This window comes from Gadus chalcogrammus, chromosome 7 (genome assembly GCF_026213295.1).
Source record: "Gadus chalcogrammus isolate NIFS_2021 chromosome 7, NIFS_Gcha_1.0, whole genome shotgun sequence".
Classification (NCBI taxonomy): domain Eukaryota; kingdom Metazoa; phylum Chordata; class Actinopteri; order Gadiformes; family Gadidae; genus Gadus; species Gadus chalcogrammus.
Window position 1 is genome coordinate 4,104,290 of NC_079418.1, and position 23,950 is coordinate 4,128,239.

The window sequence follows — 23,950 nt, forward strand, 5'->3', positions numbered from 1 at the left end:
CAGTTCTGTTTGAATTAACAGTCACTTACCTGCGAGCTACATGTGTTCGCTGCGTTCCAAATCGCATACTCTTTATTTTTATCTATTCTACAGACATCTGATCATAAAAATAATCTATTTAGGATGCAGTGCGCATACACTTAATACTTAAGACATACTTAATCCGTGTGCCTCACTGCCTTTTTTTTTCTTCGCCACATTTTCTAATTTGTTAGAAATTGTTAATTGTTAATTGACTCAATTGTTCTTGTGATCAGACTAGTATTACTTTTCATAACCTGACATGTTTTGATTGTTAATGTTCCTGCCCACATACTGTTCAAAATCCACCCAAAATGTCCTATAGGCAGCCCAAATAAAAAAAGATATTCGATTTTCGCCAATGTTTTGAAAGAAATAATATTTGAGGGAATATTTTTTGCTGTTGTTTTAGCAGCGAAATGCATTGTGTGTGTGTGTGTGTGTGTGTGTGTGTGTGTGTGTGTGTCTGTGCTTAACACACACACACACTATTTTATGTTGAAATGCGACGTGATCCAGTGTTCACGAAAACGTACACTGTCAACGTATGCTTTTGGCGACTGGGTTCGCTCTCAGATAAACGTGTTTCTAACAAGATGACTTCATTAAAAGTTACATAAAGAAACGGGTTTATAACACAAACGCAGGAAACACGTGAGCTGCTAGTTTAGCGAAAGCAGCGTCCCTAGCAACCTGACGTCGTTGAAACATGCGAGCGAGCCGATGAAATCTTCCTAATAACTATAAAACTAAAGATCAGACACAATCACTGACTGAAAATTATTAAGTAAGTAAATTATATATATTAAGTAAAAAGTATATTTCCCGCTAGAAATGTTATTAGAAACATGTTTAACGGTGAATCGGTCCTAAAATATTGCATTTCCCATTCAGATAATAAAGATTAATAAAGATCATACACATTCACTGACTGAAGATTATGCAAGGAAAATGTACATTTCTCGCTAGAAATGTCATTAGAAACACGTTTAATGGTGTATCTGTCCTAAAATATTGCATTTCCCATTCAGATAAAGATTAATATAGGCTATGTAACAATTTCACCAAATGCTAGGAGAACGTATCGCCCCCTGTTGGTGCTATTCCCCCATTCATTTCGAATGGAGAAGAAGGCGTATTCAGGGCTGAACACGCCTTGCGATGTGGACAAACGTGTCTATTTTACGCCTTGGCGTGATACCGGGTTGAAATGTCACATGTTGTTGCTCTGGTGTCAAGACAGCTGATTTTATACAGGTTTCAGGCCATCCTACTTGAACCGGCAGGATGACCGCACCCCCTGCTGTGTACAATCAGCTGTCTTGACACCACAGCAACATCATGTGACATTAAGAAGAAGACTGCAGGAACTTGTCATGGTATGAGAGGTAATACTAGTCTGATTACAAGAACAATTAAGTCAATTGTTCTTGAACAAGTACAATTATTAATTCATTGCTAAGTTTTTCATCTAGCTAATGTGGCCAGTGTAAGATGTGTCCTGAAAATACCAGGAAACAGCACTAAACTTGTTTGGCAATTTTTTGTTTATTCAGAGTTCCACACCAGGATTAAATAGGGGATAGCAATATAGTTACAGTAATAAAAAATGTTCCAGTCTCAACAAAACATGAATAGCGTGTATTGTCGTTTTTAACCCCTCTCTCAGTATTTGAAACTACAGGTTGTAAATGCACAGATAATTTCAAAATGCTTTTCTGTCGGTAACATGTCAATATTTGTACTGATTGGCCATCAGAAGTTCAGAGTAAGATAGATACATCCATTTTTTGGTCCCATCATTTGAAATCGAATGATATTCTATCAAGTCCTTCTCAACCATGGCTCAGATAACCCCCACGACAGTCTCGTTGTGGAAATACAAGAGACGTCAAAGCACCGACAAGAAACACTTGCGTTACAGTGTGTGTATTCACACACATGTTGCGCTCGCACGGTTGTGTCTCATTGGTGGGCCAACGTCTCTGGGTGGGCCAGGCAAAGTAAGGGGAGGAGCTTAGATGCTTTATGACGACATAAATAAAGACATTCCAAATCAGTGCGCTTGAGCCTCGTTTTTTCAAAGGCGAGCAGAACAGCTAGTGCTCGTTTTACACCAAATGCAAGTTTTAGCCACTGGGGGACCATAGGCAGGCTAGGGGAACTCAAATTTATGTTAGAAAACCTCATAAAGTGAGATTTTCATGTCATGGGACCTTTAAAGGAAACTTATAAAAGGAAAAGAACAGCAAGGTGAATTATTTACATATGTGACCAGAAACTTATAAAAGGAAAAGAACAGCAAGGTGAATTTTTTTACATATGTGACCACAAAATACGTCTGACCTACACACATGCCCTGATGGCCTCTCTGAGGTGCATGTACAAGTTCACTGCCTGATATGGATCTGTTGCTAGGGTGAGATTGGACTCAGCCAAAAAGATGTTGCATAGTTCATACAGATCTGGATCACACGGTTTGGTCTGGCGAAAGATGCATTCGTTTTTGCACAGTTGAAATTCACCATCTTCAATACATAGTTTTCACGTGACGTCACGCCCTTGTGGGAGCCCACTTGGAGGGCAAAAGACACTATTTCAACTGCCGGTCCACTGCCCGCCAGCTACTTTTCTTTGCTAGCTTTGGCTTAACTTTTACCAAAATGCCAGATAGTTGTTGTGCAATTGGCTGCACAAATCGACGAGGAGACAAGCCTGGGTTGTGCTTTTACAGAATCCCGTCTGAGAAAGAAAACCCAGAGAGGAGGAGGTTGTGGATATGTGCCTTGAGACGTGCCTCCGTCCCTGGGGAAAACAAACAATGGCAACCATCCAAGTACACACGTCTTTGTTTTGAACATTTCATCAAAGGTAAGGTTAAGCTCGTTAGTCAACACAGTATTTTAATTATTGTACTGTCAGTCATTATATATTTACGTATTCGTTCTGACATGGTTCGCTTAAGTGGACCTATGCACCCAACTCCAGCGGCCTTGCTGATCATTTTCAGTCTGAAAAGATAACAGTCAGATGTAGGAAGGGGAGAGGGTTTTACCAATTTGCATGCAGTGTAAATTTTCCGAAAATTCAGATGATATTATTCGTTTACGTCATTTTATTTCATGAATAAATTATTATGGTAACGTTAGTTATATGAATGAAGTACTGTAACAAACACGTAGCTTAGATGTCTAAAGTCTAAACAGCTAGCTCAGGATAACGTTACTTATTTCTCTTTTTTTCTCTTACAGCCAGGAGAAATATCATTTAGCAAAATCCATTACAGTATCATGAAACTGTTTGAGAACATAATGACTAAAACATGGAATACAATTTGACTTTAATTAAAACTGTTCCACTACCTACTTTAAACATTTACAAAAACAAAATTGGAATGATATGACAATGTTCTTGATGTTACTAATAACTTGTTGGCATATGTGGGACATAAACCCTCTTGTGTCATTATAGGTGCCAAATGTGACGACCCTTTGTCCCCTGACTGGGTTCCATCCATCTTCTCACACATTCCAGCCACCAAGAAGAGGAAAAGGGAGAAAGACATGGAAAGGTATGAGCAGCACAGCAGAATGAAGAACAAGAGGGTGGAGGAGAAAAAGAAGAAAGATGCAGTGGATGTCCTCCTTGACCTGTCATCAGTACCAGATGCTGGACCTGCGCCACCTGCTGTGGATGAACAACAGTGTGACAACAAGCCATGCAAGGAAAATATTGCAAGATTACAAAGGGAGTGTAATGACCTCAGAGAGGAAAACCGTAAACTGAAAGAAATTATTAAATCAGGAACATTTGATGAACTGGCTTTTGAAAAAGATGATGAAAAAGTGAAGGCAATGACTGGAATCCCCTCATATTCAAAGTTACAAGTAGTTTTAACATTTGTGTTTTCATTTCTGAAGACTGGTACAAACCTCTCTCCCTTCCAACAAATTCTGTTAACTCTTATGAGGCTGAAAATGAACCTTCCCCTGTCATTGCTTGGTTGTATGTTTAAGATCTCAATTCCCACTGCCAGCAGAACATTTAGAGGCACCATTGAAGTGCTGAATGCAAGACTTGCTCCAGCACTTTTGTTTTGGCCAAATCGAGAGGAGCTTCAGTTGTCAATACCTATGATATTTAGACAGGTTTTTCGTAAATGTGCTTGTATTATTGACTGCTTTGAAATTTTTATTGAAAGGCCTAGAAACCTAAGAGCACGAGCACAGACATACTCAAAATACAAACATCACCATACCATGAAATATCTAATTGGCATTACACAACAAGGAACAGTTTATTTTATATCAAAGGGATGGGGTGGGAGAACATCAGACAAACACTTGACTGAAAGAAGTGGATTTTTGGATCACCTCAACCCAGGTGATGTCATACTAGCTGATAGAGGGTTTGATGTGGCAGACTCAGTTGGTCTGTACAATGCTGAGCTTAAGATCCCAGCTTTCACTAGAGGCAAAAAGCAGTTGGGTCCAATGGAATTAGAGTCCACACGAGGACTTGCATCAGTTAGGATTAGGGATGGGCAAAATTATTATTTTCCGGGAACTAGTTCTTTCAGTTCAGTTCACTATAACGATTCGTTTATTTGATTTGTTCGTTTTGATTCGTTCGTTACGTCAGATTACATCTTAAAAAAAAAAAAAAAAAATTATATATATATATTTTTTTGATTGGTTGTGGGTCCGGATAGGACCGTCAAGACCGCAGTCCGCCGTTTGGAGATGCCTGCTATATAGTATGTCGAACGTCCCACCAATATTTATACCACTTGCTTACTCTCTATATTTCATTCATGGTTTTACATTTATAATTTTATTTTACTTTACATTTAATTCTTCATTGTTCAGGCATTACAGAACTTGCATGGTCATAAATAAAAAATACGAACTTCAGTTTAATTTCTTTGTTTGTTCTTAAATTGACGTAGAATGGAGCAAAGACTCCTGGGATTGGGAAATGCGTTTATCCAATAAACAGATGGAGGTCAAGTCTATTTTCGAAAAAATTTAGGGGGATATATGAGTCGAATGGTATGACCCAAGATACGTCAGAGAGAGAAAGCGCGTATATTCGACGGTACCGCCTTGTCATTGGTTTACCCAGGTGCCATTCCAACACCATTGCTACCTCTCATTGGCTGAATCTTTTTTTTCTTGAAAAAAGAATCAAAGAACCAGTTCTTCTTGTTTTGGGGAACCAGTTCTTGTCGTTCACGTTCGGGATTCGTTCGTTGTAACGAATCAGTCGCGACCGACACATCCCTAGTTAGGATACATGTGGAAAGAGTTATCGGTGAGGCAAGGAATCGGTACACCATACTTCAAAGTACAATTGGGATTCAAATGTGTGAAGCTGAGCATCCTGAAGGTCTTACACCTCTAGATAAAATAGTCTGTGTGTGCTGTGCACTGACAAATTTGGCTCCTTCAATTATTCCTTTGGGTTGAACATGAGAAGAAACTTTAATAACAGTGAAGTCACTGTTATTTCCATCAATGAAATAAGGAGTGACAAAAATGAATTCATACTTTTAATATTTTAGTGTTTTATTACCTTTTTACAAAATGTTTCTATGAATTATTGGTCCCGATGTAATAAATAATTTGTTTTTGTAAAGTGATTGAAAAATCCTTGAAATGTAACATTCCAAAAGAGTGGCAACCCTGTAAATAACTATATACATCTATATACAAAACTGTACTGTGTGTGTATGTATATATGTAACTAACTATATACATCTATATACAAAACTACTGTGTGTATGTATATATGTAACTATACATCTATATACAAAACTTTACTGTGTGTATGTAAATATGTAACTATATACATCTATATACAAAACTACTGTGCGTATGTATATATGTAACTATATACATCTATATACAAAACTGTACTGTGTGTGTGTATATATGTAACTATACATCTATATACAAAACTTTACTGTGTGTATGTAAATATGTAACTATATACATCTATATACAAAACTACTGTGCGTATGTATATATGTAACTATATACATCTATATACAAAACTGTACTGTGTGTATGTATATATGTAATTATATACATCTATATACAAAACTGTACTATATATCTATCTGTCTATATACATCTATCTAAATATTTTCTATACACACCTATGTTGAATAAAACACTTACACTTTGTTCAGATTGTTCTGTTTTTTGTTATCCCTCTTCTCTTTAGCTATTTCACGTATACAGTCACTGCATTTCCAACTTGATATTTTTAAATGTGTGGTGTCAAACTTTAAGCAACTTCTATGAATGAGTTGTCTTTTACAGATTCCTGACTTACACTCAAGTCTGTCTTCATTGTGCAGTACAGGGACCCCACAGTAACAGCCCTTGCCTTCAGATGTTTTTTTGTCATGTGATGTTAGAATAGGAGCTGTGAACACCTTTGCTACAAGCTCTGGGATGACACATTTCTGCACAAATTTGCTAACCTTTTCACACATGGACTCAAAAAAGTCAGTATCGGGCAGAATCCTCTCAATGTGCATTTCCCCATTCCCTCCTTTCCCCGGTCCCCAGACAGCAAAGTCACAGTAGCTTGCTTGTGTCAGATGAATTTGTGTCTGCACCTCATAGAAGTATTGATGGTCCCTCTTTAAGAAAAGTTTACCGCCAACCTCTTTGAGACAGAACGTGCTGTCCTGTTTACTTTTCTCCCCCAATGTGCTATTATCAAGACTGCTGGGTGCCAATACTTCCAACACACCCATTTCATGGCAGTCACATGTTAATATGCCGTCTGGGGATGCCCCTAACCATGGATATTGAGGGTTGATGACCAGGCCTCCCTTCCTGACAGTGAGGTTGGTGTGGTGGCTCTCCATTGTTTTGGTGTACTCCTCAACTGCTGTTCCCTCGTGTTCAGTGCCCCATCTAAAAACAGAAAAATGTACACAATGTCATTCTAAATTATGTGTTATTTATCTTGATCATTTGTGTTTTACCAGCAAGGTGATAAGGTAAGTAAATGTTAAGGTAAGTAAATGTTAATCACAAAAGTGCTGGTGAGGGAAAGCACGACAATTGGCAGAAAAGTTTTTAATACAGCCGTAGTCATCTTTCACAACATTGTGGGCTTATAAAAAAACATTTTAAATCTACATGCAGACCACACAAGTTGCATGAAGATTTGATGTGTTGTGTTTTTTTATAAGCCTACAATGTTGTGAAAGATGACTATGGCTGCATTAAAAACTTTACTGCCACTTGTCATGCTTTCCCTCACCAGCTCTTTTGGGGTTGCTTTTGCCCTATTTGAAAATCCTGATTTCCACTTTTTTTGTGTGTTGCTTTTATCCAGTGTTAAGGGGATATGGATACCTGAGAGAGTGTGGTGTGTTGTTGTTTGGGTCCTTGTAGGCCACTGGATAGCACAGTTTCTTCAGCAGGGAAACAGCTGGTTTGTCTGGGTCCGTGTGGCAGGCTGCTCGGATGTTTGACGCAGTCACCCTTCCTGCCTTCTGGTCAAACCACATGGCACATTTTGCCTGTGGTCTTGTCTCAATTTCTATGACACGGCACTTGAAAAAGGTAGCAAGGTAGAGTAGCAAGTTAGTGATATGTGACATCTAAACAGTGATGTATTAACTTTTATTGACAAAAAATATTTAAAAAAAAAGTGACTATTGAATTCTGAGGAGAACGTTTTCTGCACTTGAGCTATCATAGTTACTGCCTTAGACATTCCTGACATCCATATCTTCAATCACATTTACTGACTGATGTAAAATTGTACCTGTTCTTCTGTTATGCTTAACCCTGTGAACACTTCCTCACTCTTTGCCTGCAGTTCTTGGTGTGACAGTGACCTGTGCTGGGGCTTGTACATCTGGCTTAAGGGTGCTGGGATGTTCAGTTGCACTGCTCGAGGTATATACCTCTTTGCATGGCCAGGGATAACAGACAAAATTGAACTTCTGACCGGTTGCTTTTCAGTGCTTTCTGATGAATGTAGCATACTGTAGAGTGCTGTGCATTCATCTTGGGTTGGAGGTGGAATCTTGACCGGGGGGAGGTCATCACAACCATCAGCAGATCTCTTTCTCTAGGCCTTTGTGAAACCTATCTGGCTCCCTTCTGCATACCCTACTGTCTTTATGGCTGCCATACTAGGCTCGTTCCAGCTACAGGCTTTATCAGTGCATGCAGTGCCACTCAGTTTGTTCACAGCTGCTAGCAAAGCGTAGAGTATGGCACCTACATGTGAACACACTTCCCCTAAACCGGCCATACATGTGCAGTGGCCAAATCGCACCAATCCCTCTTTCTCCACAGCAACCCAAGCTGTCAACTGGGAGTCATTTAACCTGTAGGAATGGTTTACCTGACATTTGGGAGGGAGAACGTTTTTATATGGGGACTGTGTCAACCTAACCAAAATATTCATGCATTGTCACTACTGCCATAGAATGCTGACTGAAAAAGTGAACTGATACTAACAACCCAGATCAAAGTTAGATAACGCTAATTAACACTCACCTTCGCTTTGACAATGAAAAATGTCTTGTCCTTCACCTCCCAAACGGCAGCATTATTGACCCATCCAGATTGAAAATACATATAACTGTCCGTACTTTTGTATGCTCTCATCCTGACGGCTGTGTAAGGGGAGGGATTCTCCACAAGATAAATGTAAACATCTCCGAATTGGAGGTCTGGCAGGGACTTGGCTGTTTTTAACGGCTGAAATACGGCGGCGGGTGCAGTGTATGGGTCGCAAGTGCCCAAAACTTGCAGTTTAAACATATACCTGGTATTTTGTTCTTTGGAGAGATGATTTAAATATTCGTGGCTTGAAACCGTTTGGAAATTGACAGGTTTGCGTTGTTGTTCTCCAGCGTTTCCAGTGTTAGCCGTCATCTTGGAACCGTTTTTTTGCCCTCCAGGGGGCAGCGTCAGTCACGTGACTGAAAACTATGTATTGGGGAAAGGAAGTCTCTTGTCCCATAGAGTTCAGGTACTGCAAACATCACGTTCGGCCGACCGCTGGGGACGTTAGGATTTTTCGATGGCCTGATAGTGTGTGTGTTCCAAACATGTGCCGTGTCATCCAACTCATCCTGTTAAAAGCAAGAATATAAAAATAGTAAATACATTAAGGAAGAACTATAAATGCATATCCAGGGCTGTTCGCAGATTTTTTTTAAGTGGTAGCACTGGTGCCAGCAAGCACAAAAATTCAGTAGCATAACAATACATTTGAGATTCACAATCAATATTATATCCTTGTGTGCAGTAATAATTGTAGAAAAAATTAATAGGGCTGCACTTATTTGGACAAGAGTCTAACCTGCCAATAGCAACTTTTGCTGATTCAGAATTGTTTCCCCCCCCATAGAACCATAATATGAATGTCTATAACTGTATATTGTTTATGTATGATTATTATATTAATGATAAACATTTTTAGAACATTTCCTTTTAATTAAAACCAAACTTTCTACATTGAACACTGCCTATTTCATTAATTAGTAAACATATTTCTGCAATTTAGGATAAATTAAATAGGTTGTTGTGAATGTTTTCGGAGTAGTTCTTCAATGGCTTATTTCAAAATGTGTCTATAGGCTACTGTTGACTGCTCTCAGCTCTCTGCAGCTGAAGGACAAGATGTGTCCAGCAAAAGTGGCGGCTGGACTCAACAACGACTACTTTACCCAGTTTGGTGATTGTTAATTTTGAGCCCTCTAAGCAGTGGCGTGCATCATCCTCTCTGTGTCTCAAAGACAGCATCTGTTCATTAACAACCTGTCGCACTAGTGCGATTAGCCTACCAAATTAAATCAAGCACAACATTGTAGCATTCACCCTCATCCCCCCCAACCTGTCTCTTCCTTTCATGTCCCTCTCTGTCAACTCCTCTGTTTATCTCTCCCTTTTCTACTTTTCCTCTTCTTCCTCTAATCCTACCCCTCATATCTCACTCACATAAGCTACATATATATACACATGTATATAATTCATTTACTCACCTGGATGAGTCCCATGCAACAAAACTGAAGGAGACCTTTATCCAGAAACCCACCATCAAAGAAACCGTTGTCTCTGAGGTCTGCAAACAAAGTTAACCAGAACTCCACGCACTCCCTACGGAGAAAACCCCACCAATATTCAATCCTTTGATTGGCGGTGCTGGCTCCCTCCAAGTAACTGTCAATGGTGCAGTCTGGCTGGATGGGGACGAGGAAACGCTGAAAGCCTCTGACGTAGCCATTTTCGGTTCCAAAATCGCCGTGCACAACTCTGGGACAGCCACCCAAACGCTGCACTGCTTCTATGTAATACCCTCCGATCAACTTTGGGTCACTGCTTGTTGTGTAAGCATTGAGCCAAATCATTTTCCTTGAGAAGCCATCAATACTTCCATTGATACAAATGCCATATGGCTTAAGTTTATCATAAGAGTCAATGTGCCATATGAAGTTCGGCCCTTTAGAGAAGTAGTTTCGTCGTCTGAGACGTCTCGCTAGCCTTCTTGACACTCCTCTTGGATCGAGCTCTTTTAACAACAACCACACATCCTCTTTCCTCACACGCAGTCCATGCTCCCTGCATTTAGCGTACATCCATCGGTACCCGTGAAGCTGTCCGGAGTACTGCAGTTGGTGGCTAATAAAATCAACCAGGACCGACAGGTCAGAGTACGCCTTGCGGCGAGAGTGTCCCCTATCTCGCAGTATCCTCTTGAGATGTCTCTCACTTATCTGGAAAGCGTGCCTACTGGCAAGTATGGATTTGATGTCCGAATATTTGAGGCCAAGCTCAAAATAAACATTGATGAATCTCCCGAACTCCATCGTTGAGGTTTTCCTCTGACCCGGAAGTTCAATTCTGACCCGGAAGTTGGTTTGCGATATCTCGCAAAGTCTTTTGCGATATCTCGCAAAGCCTTTTGCGAGATCTCGCAAACCAGATATATATTTTTTTTTCCTCCATGTCCCTTGGGGGGCTCCGTAATGAACTGATGTTGGATTGGGACCACTTAATGACTTTTTGATTGAATAATTTGTTAAATGCAATAATTGTAATAATGTATGGTTATTTTCTCATGCAATTCCATACAACATATTGGTTCTGTGGAATTATTATACAATTAACTTAAAATTGCACTGGACAGCAATAACATTAGTTTGGATGGATTCTGATTAGCAGTCACTGTTTTAGCTATACTCTCCACCTCAGCCTCTCCAAAGCCTTGCCCTTTATGCTATGTCCTGGTTGACCAATTTATACCTTCAATGTGTTTTTTTTCACTTGAATCCGTGAAACGCATGAAGTTTACTTAAAATGTTGTGTTAACATTTGTCATGATTTGGTCCCTGTATATGCATTTAAAATAAATGATTCATCAATGCAGTATATGAATATATTTCATTTATATTGTACAACTGGATCAGAGTTTGTGGCAATGAGAATTGTTATGTAGTTCTGGATGGTCAACATTAATCCTAGTTGAGCACAAATATTTGCTGTGGGAATTGAGTCATCACTAAGTGGTAAATAAACTATACAAGTAGCGACATTTTCTGATTGAAGCTAACCTTTGCGCTGGACACAAACAGCCTGTGTAATTCTGAAGTTTTACATCACAGTAAGTAAATGACCACACCACTACGTCGCCGGAACATTACTTGCGTTACCAAGTGGCAACGTTAGCAAATGACCACACCACTACGTCACCGCGACATTACTTGCGTTACCAAGTAGCAACGTTAGCAAATTACCACACCACTACGTTGCCGCAACATTACTTGCTTTACCAAGCGGCAACGTAAGCAAATGACCACACCACTACGTCGCTGCAACGTTTTTAACAGTACCAAGCGGCAACGTAAGCAAATGACCAAGCCACAACGTCGCGGCAATGTTATTTGTTTACTTTATGGCAACTTCCTGTAGGCAACGTCGTGGCGTTGTTGCCACAACGTTGCCAGGAGGTAATGTTGCCATGACCAAATGGCGACTTATAGGCAACGTTGCCGTATGGTCGTTGTGGGATCCCGTTTCCCCGTGGGTCAGATTCCCGGAATAAATCACTTAGTCTCGTACTGATGAAGCCGCACTCGGCATTTAATGTTTCACAAAGCAGAATAACTCATGCACACGACTTTAGGGTCACCGTGAGCCTCTAAATGGTGCGCTGGTTCGGCTGTCCTCTCCAGGTCGCTGTCGATCGTCTTCTCCTCCTGTTTTCCGCATGCCGGCTCCTTATGCCGTGGCTTCCGGGTTTCGTCCTTCCCCCGGCCAGCTGTTCGCACTCTCGTCCCTTAGCGAGCCCTAAGGGAGGCTCTTTGTCGCCGGTTAGTGGATGGCGGTGGTATATGCCATCCAACACAAACCCTCGGGCCCGTCCGGGCCGAGGTTTAAGGGGCGGGATGCCACATCGTGTGTTAGCTGGGATGGTGCGTCTTCAGATGTTTTATCACATTGCTGGTATTAAAATAAGTACTTTCCTTTCCGCCTCTAGACACCGTAGCATTACAGATCTTACACTCTGCCTTACTCCTGTCATCATCCTTTATCTTAAAATGTTCCCAAATCGCCGACATGATTTAACATGTGACCGTTAACATGTCGCCAACTTTCACACACACAAGCCTGGTATCGGTGCATCCCTATACTTAATTATATTGAACATTTAGCAGCATGAATTGACAACACAAAGTGTGAATAAAGGTATGATTTGGAAAATAGTCTGAAATGTTAAGTATACATTACTTGGATCTGTGCAGGCCTAAAATGTCGCTATCCCCTTTATTAAGCCTTAAATGTCAAATAGTCAAATCATATAGCCTATACTTCTACTTGACCTCATTTCAGACCATTTCCATTTTACAAAGACATACACTAGTGAGTCTTTTTCTGCTCACGCAGGTGCTGACTGTTCTCACACTAGTATCCACTAGTCTAGGCTACTACTAGCATACAACAAACATGCTTAGTTATTTGACATACCATGTTAGCCTCGGGAGTTGCTTGTCGGACAAGGAACTGTGTCAGAGCTCCCTGACTTCTCGTCTGGGTCTTGTTCTTCTTGTGTGCTTCACCAGAAGCATGTTGTTCTACGTCTGTCAGACCACCGTGGCTTACCAAAAATGTACGTTTGCCTACTGTACAGTTCGCCTTGAACTCATCTTCTCGAACACTGTCTATCCATTTAAAGTCCCTTTCCCACTCTTTTCTGTATTTTGCTTTTCTTTTTCGTTTTTTTCGTTTTGGCGTGCCGGGAGGAGGAGGTAGACAGTCGTCGTCTTCACTCGAGGACGAGGTAGCTGCAGCATGGGGAGCCATTCTTGTTGGTTTTTTCAGTTGAATGAAGTCGGGCGAGATCGCTTCAGGCAGCAGCAGAGACAATCACTGTGAAGGATGTATTCTAGCAACCACACAAATCTGCTGCCATTGGTCGGTACTCATGACAACCGATTCCGTTTTTTACGGGATGGTTGGCAAGTCTGCACAGTGAGTGACAGAAGAGAAGAATCACTCTCATTCATCCACGACCCGAAATACGGGACAAACTGCGTCCCGTATCAGTTCATTACGGAACACGTCTTTTAGTTTCCAAATAAGGGACGATTCCGTTTTTTACGGGACGGTTGGCAAGTCTAATAGCGTCTTACTGACTGTAGCATCTTATGGGGAAAGAAGCAACGGTGATGGACCGTAAACTCCCTATCCATACTATGGGTCTGTGAAACGCCAATGAATGCCAAGCACATACGGTGTGCTTAATAAATTATTTATTTATGTTTTTGTTATAATGCCCACCGTTTTTATTTTTATGCCCACCGTTATCATTTTTTTACTGCCATTTATGAAATAAATATGAACTAATGCCAGATTATTCATGTCCGCAATCATCACAGAGCCCACAAGCAGCGCAGGTCGCAATCAACGATGGGTCACAATCAATCACATCGGACTGTCGAATTCTGCGACCCCACTGTACATGCGGGAAAAGTAGTCAAACCCAAACCAAATGTTTTCAGGTCATTTGTCGTCCTCATATCTGTATGAGTAAACAGTTATTCATGTCTGCGATCATCAAAGAGTCCACAAGCAGCAGGTCGCAATCCACGATGGGTCACAATCCATGATAGCTGGTGGGTTATCCAAAAAGAGGCATTGCTGTCAATTAACCTACCTGCCTCATTTTGTAAACAACGATGACGTCGGATGTGTCTGATTAGTTCCAATTTGAATTCCGTAACATAAATAGATTGACAACCGTTATCAGAAAGTTAACGTACACTTTTTCAGCAGCAGTTTCAAGAGCGCATTTGTATAATATAGGCTATATTATGGAGAAACAAATGTTTGAGGAGTTGAGGGAGATTCTCATCAATGGAGAATTTCCCAATGAAACTGACAAAAAACAGGCTTAAAGGGTTCTCAACAATTGCCATCCTCTTCTAGACGGCGAATTGTTTTATGTCAGACACAGGGGCTCGGACAAGGAGGAAAAGTTGAAAGTAGTCTGTGGGGCAGCTGAGCCGATGCCTTATTTAAAGAATTTCACTGCAGCAACATTGGTGCACACTGCGGCCAAATTCGTACCAGGACAGGGATTTCACAAAGGTTCTACTGGCCTTGCATGCCCACGACATTGATAATTGGGTTTGTTTTTGCTTTCATATTTAACAATTTTCTACTTTATTCATCACAAGAAACGGCAAATCACATGAAAATATCTTAGGTATCAGAATGCACTGTGTGTCGGCAAAATCGACATGACCTCAAGCTTGGCACAGAGTATAAACCAATAAAGGTAAACATTTCATTCATTCATCATATTTCATGTGTGAATGACATAGCAATTACCTCTTTCTCTGTCTTTCTTTCTTTTCAAATAGACCAAAGTTCCTTTTGAACTAATAGGCATGGACCTGGTTGGCAAACTTGTGATAACTGATCAGGGAAATCCGTACATTTGTGTAATGGTAAACTACTTTACACGATAGTCACAGCCACAGGCCTATGCCATCAAATCCAAATCTGCCGCCGAGGTCACAAAGTGCATTCTGAAATTGTCTATCAATTCGAGGTGCCACAGAGAATACTCACTGACCAAGGAAGAGAATTTGTCAACCAAGTATGTATTTTTATCGCTATTTTAGCAAACATTTGACCTTTCAAATTATTATGTTTTATTTATTCAATGTTACAATGGGGTTAATTTGTTCTCTGCACCATTCATACAGATCAAAGTGTGCCAAATTTTGGGGATAAGGAGTCTCTGTTCCCCATACCACCCCCAGACGAATGGGTTGGTGGAGAGATTAAATGGCACTATACAGAGGTTAAAAGATGTATTTTATAACTAGATCAATTGATAAAATTACCTTGTTATTAATCGAAGAAACAGCATTTAACATACTCAAATAAAAGGGTAACATTAAACTTTTTTAAACTGTCTAGAGCTCTGGAGAAGCTCGCAAGAGAAAAACCCAACATATGGGATGGATACCTGGATGCTGTCATGTTTGGTTTGTGCACCAAAAGGCAGCTCACAATCCGCTTCTCTCCATTTTTCCTGATGTTTGGGAGGGAAGCAAGGTATCCATCTCAGGTGCAGGAAAACTATGAGGTTAGTTGGAATGTTTATTTATATTCTCTTGTTCTTCAAAAAACAGTTTTGAACAATTATTGAATGACGTTAGTTATGAACTGTAATCAAATTAAATAACCAATTTGTTTTTTTACAGGTCGATGGGTCCTTTGAGGAGCAGTTCAATGAAGAGGAGGTAGCAATGGACATCGAGCGACAGGACAAAGTTGTCAACATTGTCCAGCAAAAGCTGGAGAAGGTTCAGGAGAGAACCAGAGGGAGACTGCAATCCCTGCGAAAGAGAAAGAGCTTTAAGGTGGGGGACATGGTGTGGAGGAATAATGTCCGTAGCCTGCAGCGAAAAGGGGGAAAGCTCGATCCTGAGTTTCTTGGGCCGTTCACAGTGGTGAACATTGAAGAAAAAAGTGTTGCCCTTGGGGATAGTTCAGGAAAATCTATCCACAAGGTCAACACTGATCACCTGAAGCTGAACAATACCCCAACCCCAAGTATTCCTCGGAGGTTAAGATTTCCACCAGCCTCTTCCATTACCTCCACTCCACCTGCTGCCACCTCCACTCCACCTGCCACCTCCACTCTACCTGCCACCTCCACTCCACCTGCTGCCACCTCCCCTCCACCTGCCACCTCCACTCCACCTGCCACCTTCACTCATAATTATCCCTCCCTGCTACTTTGTAGTTCCCCAAAACACCCTGAAACAACTTGAGTCTCACATACTTATGCCACCATATGCCACTAACAGTGCAAGCAGGCCAATGGCAACAAGGCACGCAGTCATTCCTCCCTCACTTTAAAAACCAACAGCCTCCACTGTATGAATGGAAATAAATTTACCATGAGATCATGTTCTCACTTGCTGTGTGTGTATGTGTTTCCGTTGCCGTGTTCCGATATCCATACTTCCATGAGTACACTTAAACAAAGTACACTATCCGCACTCACTAAGTGCGCTAATTTTCAGATGTCAGTGTTGATCCAAATCGAATACTCCGTGGTGCACTAACCGTAAATTACGATCACGACTGCCGCCGCGGCTCCTCCCCCGCAATAAACATTCCGCTTTGATCGGTGCACTCTTTAAGCCGAGCAGCTATAAAAAGCTATAAAAACTACAAAATGACTTTTAATGCAGGCTATGTGGAAAATGCGCCGACTTTGGCTCAGCCTGGCTCCGCCCTCTTCCGCTACGTAGCTAAGATGGCTGCCGTTGAGAATGAAAAGTGTACATCGCCACACACTTGACCGTTTTGAGTACACCATCCGGGTCCTTTCAGTACACTTATTTTCGCCCGATCTGAATCGGAACGCCCTGCTCAAACTTAGGCTAGTAAGTAGAGATATTGGAACACGGCATGTGTCTCTGTTCTAGTGCTTCATCTTTGTACAGCTGACAGCAGCTAACAATAAATAATATTATTTTTAAGTACAAATGTACCTCCTGCATGAGATGTGCGTAGCAGAATAGGGCCACAGTCCTACGCTACTGTATGTTGTTATATTTTATAACATCTGTCATAATGGTGGTACTTGGGTAGACAAATATTATCTGTGGTGGTACTCAGTGTAAAAAGTTTGAGAACCACTGATTTAAGGAAATATTTTGAGTAAGTCCACTGAATTGCTTTTTATCTATTTTTTTATATTTCATATTGGTCAATATCTTACTTTTTTTTTTAAATTGTATCTTTATTGAGGCCACCAAGTTTCAAACATTGTAGGATACTTTTCCTTTTACATAGTTTCTCTTATGATTTACAGATTCCTGATATATAGGAAAAACAAAATACAATAAAAAGGAAAGAAAACCAAATACAAAAATATAACTACAAGGATTTTTCATCCGTGTCATTACCTCATATCAATAACTGTTTTCTTTCCAGGCCCATTATTATTATTTTTTTAACAATAAGAACCGTTCAGACAAGGGGGAGTTTCACTATGCCTCTCTAAGAGAGATTAAATAAAAAGAAAAAGGACAAGCATATATATATATAGATATAAACAAATACAGCCAAAAAAAAAGAATGCTTCAGACAGAAACTGATCGTAAGCCTATATGTTCAATATACCCAGTCCATTTAGACCATATCCTAGAGAATGTGTCAGTCTGAATTCGGAGGGAGTAGGTTAACTTTTCCATTTTATATATAACATGAACCACCTCCAACCATTCTCCTATGGTAGGAGAGTCTTGTTTTAACCACCTTCTTGAGATTGCTTTTTTGCTTGCCACCTGAAGTATAAGTAACAAAATTTTATCTCTGTAATCCCATGAGTCAAATTAGATGTTTCCTATGTATAAAGTGTCAAACCTACATGGGATGATAACTTTAAAGATTGCTTCCAAATGGAAGTGTATGTCTCGCCAGTATGAAGTTAGTACTGGGCAATCCCAGAAGATATGAAAATGATTGGCCTCATTTGCTCCACAGGCCCTCCAGCAGGCTATACTAGGTAATTGGGTCCGTTGTTGTAGTGGTGTTATAAAAAATCTGGACACATTTTTCCAGCTATATTCTCGCCAAGTATTTGAGGATGTTGTTCTCCATTGTAGTCTGCATAAGCATTCCCAATCTTCTTCAGATATTAAAAGACCACCTTCCTTTTCCCATTTCTCCTTAATATATAGAGTGTTGTCTGGACTGGCTTGACGCAACCCTTGATATAGTCTAGACACAATCTTCTTGCATATTGATGAATTGATTGCTCCTTTGAGTACTTCCAAAATACCTGTCTTTTGCCCTTCTATTGCTCTGGTTATATTTTCCTGAAAGTAGTGTCTAACCTGGAGATACCTATAGAAATCTTGGCGTTGTAGTCCATGCTCTTGTTGCAACAATTCAAAGCTCTTAAGTGTTCCTTTATTTAAAAAAACTGTAGTAAGTCGTAAGCCCCCCATTGATCCAAGTCTTAAATCTGGAGTCCAGACTATTAGGAGAGAAATCTGTGTCAAAAGCACACCATCTTAGTATTTTTAGTGTATTTTCCAAATCACAGAGTTTTATTGTCTTCTGCCATGTTTTCAAAGTGGTGTTAATCCAGGGGTTATTTTTAACCATCATGTTGTTCATTAATCTATTGTCTGCCATAACAGCTGCTAAAGGAATCTGATGGGACATATTGCTCTCTATATCTTTCCATCTCGCAGAATATGATGGGTTGCACCAGCATACCAGAGGTCTTAATTGGGCTGCATAGTTATAGTCACGCAGACAAGGAAGGCCTAGTCCACCACAATCTTTGTGTAACTGGAGAGTTTTATACCTTATCCTAGGTTTCTTACTTTGCCACAGAAATCTTGATATCATTTTATCCCATTCGATAAACTGTTTCATGGGTATTTCCACTGGGAGACTTTGGAAAAGGTATAACAATCTCGGCAGCACATTCATTCTTATGGATTCTACTCTGGAATGAAGGCCTAAAAATGGAATGAGGCTCCATCTCTGTGTGTCAGATTTAATGTTATTGTTTAACGGCCCGTAATTCAAGGTGGAGAGTTTTGAAATATCTTTTGGGAGATTAACACCAAGGTATCGTATATGTTCTGCCTCCCATGTCAGTTGGTACTTCTCTCTCAAGGAACTAGGTGGATCATAATTAAAAGTAAGCACTTGTGTCTTTTGAACATTTAGTTTATATCCTGATAGAGCACCATATTTTTCTAAAACAGTCATTAGTTTAGGGAATGACAGAGAAGGCTGTGTTAGGTAGACTAATACATCATCAGCAAATAATGCTAATTTATGTTCCTCAAAATGTAAATTTAATCCTTTAATTTCACAATTCTGTCGTATCCATTGGCTGAGTGGTTCAATAAATAATGCAAAAAGCAGGGGTGAGGCTGGACATCCCTGTCTTGTTCCATGTTCCAAGGTGAATGCCTTTGAAAGGGCACCATTAACTTTAATCCTGGCAGAAGGACTGTCATAAAGGGCTTGAAATGTGTCAATGATAGATTTATGAAAGCCAAACTTTTCTAATACTTTATACAGAAAAGACCACCTGACAGAGTCGAAGGCCTTTTCTGCATCTAGACTTATAAGCATTGCCTCTGTGCCATTTTGTATGATGTGATTAATAATGTGAAGGGTTCTTCTCAAATTGTCTTGTGTTTGCCTTTCCCTTATAAAACCAGTCTGGTCTGCATGTATTAAATTAGGTAGAATCTTGTTAATTCTATGTGCCAGTATTGATGTAAATAATTTATAGTCTACGTTTAGTACACTAATAGGGCGAAAACTGCCACACTCAAGCTTGTCTTTCCCTTCCTTGGGGATTAGTGAAATTGTTGCTTCTTTCCAGGAGGGAGGGATTTTATTTTTCTTTAGGACCCAGTTAAATGTGTCTAGTAGTCTTGGGACTAACTGCTCTCGCAGGGATTTGTACCATTCCGCACTAAAGCCATCTGGGCCACAAGAACGATTCGCTTTCAACCTAGAGATGGCTGCGTTTAATTCCTCAGTTGTTATTTCTGATGCTAATCGTACATTTTGTTCTTCAGAAATCGAGGGTAAGTCAAGTGAGGCCAAAAATGCATCAATGTGAGGAGAATTATCAATATGTTGCTGAGAATAGAGTTTTTTGTAGAACTTTTCAAAGCTTTGCTGGATTTTTTCGAGTCTGTGTTCAATTTCCCCAGAATCTGGGTTTTTTATCTTAGAGATTGTATTGTCTGCTTGCTGCTTTTTTAGTTTGTATGCCAGAAGCTTCATTGCCTTACCTCCAACCTCATAGTAACGTTGTTTTAGAAATATAAATTTCTTTTGTATTTCCTGTGTGCTCATTTCCTCTATTTCATTCCTTATCTCTTTTATATCTTGTTTCTCCTTTTCATCTAAAGTAACACTGTGAACCCTTTGTAAATGCTTTAATTTGGTCTCAAGGTCTTGTAACTTTTGTCTTCTAATTTTTTTCAGCGAAGAAGTAATGGCAATAATTCTACCCCTCATAACTGCTTTGAGTGTATCCCAGAGGATAACTGGTGTTACCTCCCCATTATCATTTAGTTCGAAGAATGTGATAATTTCTGCTGATAAAAATTCCTTGGTGTCTGGATTGTTCAATATATTTGAATTCAGTCTCCATAATGTAGATCGTTGCTCTCTGTTCAAGGACAGGGCAATAAATACAGGACTATGGTCTGAAAGAGTGATTGGGCCTATGTCACACCTCTCAATTTTGTGTAGGTCTCTACTGAAAGTGAAAAAGTAATCTATTCTAGTGTATACTGCATGTGGAGAGGAGTAATAAGTATAATCTCGGCTATTGGGATATAATTCTCTCCATACGTCTACAATGCCCAATTCTGTCATTAAAACAATCATTCTCCTACTTATAGGTTTAGTCTCAGACTTACCAGATGAAACATCTAGTTTTGGATTTAGATGTATGTTAAAGTCCCCGCCGCAGATAACAACCCCTTGTGCTTTTGTTGCCATCAAATCAAATATTTTCCTATAAAACAGCCATCCACTGCCTGGAGGTGCATACACATTTAGGAAACTTACAATTGTTCCTTCTTGTTTACCTATTATCATCACATACCTGCCTTCTGTATCAGTGAGTTCTGACATATGTTCATAATTAACTCCTCTTGCTAGCAGTATAGCTACCCCTCTTTTATGTCCTGATTTGTCAGATGATGAAAATACATGTTTAATACCCATTCTGTTTAGTTTGGCATGTTCAGTGGCATTTAGATGAGTTTCTTGGAGATAGGCTATTTGGACTTTGTCTTTTTTGAGCTTTGACAAAATTTTCCCTCTTTTGACTGGGTTATTTAAACCATTAACATTATATGTGGCTAATCTTATACTTTGCATTAAGGCTTACTTCAATAGTCATGTCCTGCATTTGCGTGAAAAACTTCCCCTTTACAGTAAAGAACAACTGTAAACAAACAACATTTGAACATTTAACAAAGTAAAGAAAAAAGAAAAACATAAAAACGTCTTCCACGGTATGGGTCTTGTTTGTGACCCTCCACCAGATGGTAAAAGGTGGCGTTGAGGGAAAGCCCCCCTCTCGGTAAGTGGGAGGGCCCTCAGAGGTGGCCATGTAGCAGAGTTCCATGTCCATAGTCCCGATTCTTAGAAATATAGCTTAGTCGCTAGGTCATAAATAGTCACATTGCTCTATTATGGGCTAAACAGTCACATAATCAAACTCACCAAAACAGGGCGGGAGATTGAATCAGTTGGATAATCTGTTTGCATCAGGGTACTATCCACTGTCCACGTTCCGGGGTGGATCATCTCTTCGGAAGGCTTGCAGCCGCTCTTTGTAGTGAGAGGTTCCAGAGCTAGTGCTTTCCACTTGTCGCGCACGTCCACTTCTCTGCCAACTTAGTTTGTGTAGGCGCTCCATCATTGTCTCAGGTTGCTTGACAGGCACGACGTTGAATCCCTTCTTAGACAAATCTTTCGTTGCCTCTTCCACGGTGTCGTATATCTTCTCTCCTTCCCGGAATTTCACTTTCAGCCGGGCAGGAAACAACGTTTGAAACTTAATGTCTCGCTCCTTGAGAGCTTTTCTTACTTCGGTATATTATTTTCGCCTTTGCAGAATGCGTGGCGGGTAATCATTGTCAACATTAATACGTGTTTCTTCCAACATCAAGCCCTTCTTTTGCCATGCTTTGCGAAGTACCATCTCTTTGGTTCGGAAGCTGGCGAATTTGACAACGATAGATCTTGGCTGTGCGTGTGGCGGTGGCTTAGGTCCAAGTGAGCGATGGGCTCTCTCGATTTGTAGAGTTGTTGTATCAGCAATGTCGAGGTTATTTCCCAGCAGTTGTTCTACAAACTCAGTCACTGATGCACTATCCTTTTCGGCCCCTTCTGAAATCCCATATAGGCAGATATTTACTCGTCGTGAGCGGCTCTCCTGTTCGGTTAATTTGGTCTCCATTTGAGCATGGAGTTTTAACATTTCTGACAGAACACCCTCGACATTTAGTAATCTTTCTTCTGCCTTTTCGATTCGGTCTTCGGCCTCCTCCAGTCTATTGTTGGTTTTTGTTATTTCTCCTTTGATTTCCTCCAGTTGGAATTTATTGTCCTGTCGAAAGTCTCTTAATTCTTGGAGGATCAAAGCTAGGTTAGCCGTAGGTTCTCCGTCAGGACTAGCCGCGTCAGCATTTCCACTTTGAGTCCCAGTTTGCCCTGTTTTTTTTATTTATTTTCTTTATTTTTTACCCCTAGCTGACATCCTTGCCCCTCTAACTCAATATTTTCAGTTCTTAAATGTAATTCGATGTTTATGGAGCATGGAGAATTTTAAATACTCGGGAGCTGTTACTCTATGCTGCCATCGTGTCGGTGTCTCAACCGGAAGCCGGTCAATATCTTATTAAATGCATACTCGGAAGAATAATAAATGTTCTCTGCATTTGGCATTCGGGACCTCAAAAACTGGCCTTAGTGAGTGTCTTCATTAATTAGGTTACACAGGTAACAAAGAGAGAAGTGGAGGGTCTCAGTAGCACTCACATTAATACAGTTTTAGTTGCGGATTAACGCTCCCGCTACGAAAGCAATCCCAGTATGAGTTCCCACCGATCAGACCAGTTTTTAAAGTTTTCCGTTGACTGTCCTGTCTGAACCCGTTTTGTACCTTGAGTTCTCCTGCCAATTTGGTTCTGACCTCACGCTGTCACCAGCCGCATGATTTATGATGTTTATACCCAGGGGCAGTTCTAGGGGCGGGGCCACAGGGGCCCTAGCCCCCGCTGGAATCTGATTGGCCCCTGTTCCCTCAATCAATTGACGAGCTGAACTACCTGAGAATTTAACAATCACAGATGCAGTTCCAGACCCAAACTATTGGGGGCAGTAATGTTTCAATGCAACTTAGGAGAAGAAGCGGACCTGCTGAGGTCACCCCCCCCCCCTTGCCCGTCAACAACTCCGCGCAAGGCCGGCACGGCCCCTGAATGTAGCATGTGGCCCCTTAATGGCCCCTGTTTCAGAAAAAGGGGCCCTTTCTTTCTCCAGAGGGAGAGAGAGAGGGTGGAGAGGGTGAGAGAGCGAGTTGGAAGTTGCTTTACTTGCTTTTTTAAAGAGCTAAATGCAAAACTGCTAAATGACGAGGGATTTCGCAAAAACAGAAAATGACCAAAAACGTGTTTCTATTGTAATAATCGGAGATAAACAAGAGTCACCAAATAGCACAAAAATATGAAAGCAACTCATACTTGGATTGCCCTCCATTCCCAGTACGAATTCCTACACACCCGTCCAGTTTAAAAGTTGGCCGTTGAGTTTTGTTAGTACGGATCTGTGTTCTGCCGGTACGG

The 23,950-nt window shown here is 40.6% G+C and overlaps 1 protein-coding gene across 2 annotated transcripts; it reads right to left on the reverse strand.

Annotated features, from left to right (window-relative positions):
- Positions 1–6,037: 6,037 nt before the first annotated feature.
- On the reverse strand, positions 6,038–23,944 carry LOC130385531 (uncharacterized). 2 transcript variants are annotated; one of them, XM_056594049.1, is made up of 3 exons: positions 23,888–23,944; positions 7,401–15,919; positions 6,038–6,953 (listed from the first exon to the last, which is right to left on the reverse strand). In XM_056594049.1, exons 2-3 carry the CDS (start codon positions 7,646–7,648, stop codon positions 6,200–6,202), a joined length of 1,002 nt encoding a protein of 333 aa, XP_056450024.1. In that variant the 5' UTR covers positions 7,649–15,919; positions 23,888–23,944; the 3' UTR covers positions 6,038–6,199. The 2 variants fall into 2 exon arrangements, with proteins under 2 accessions (XP_056450024.1, XP_056450027.1); XM_056594052.1 differs by lacking the exon at positions 23,888–23,944 and adding an exon at positions 16,656–16,678.
- Positions 23,945–23,950: the final 6 nt, after the last annotated feature.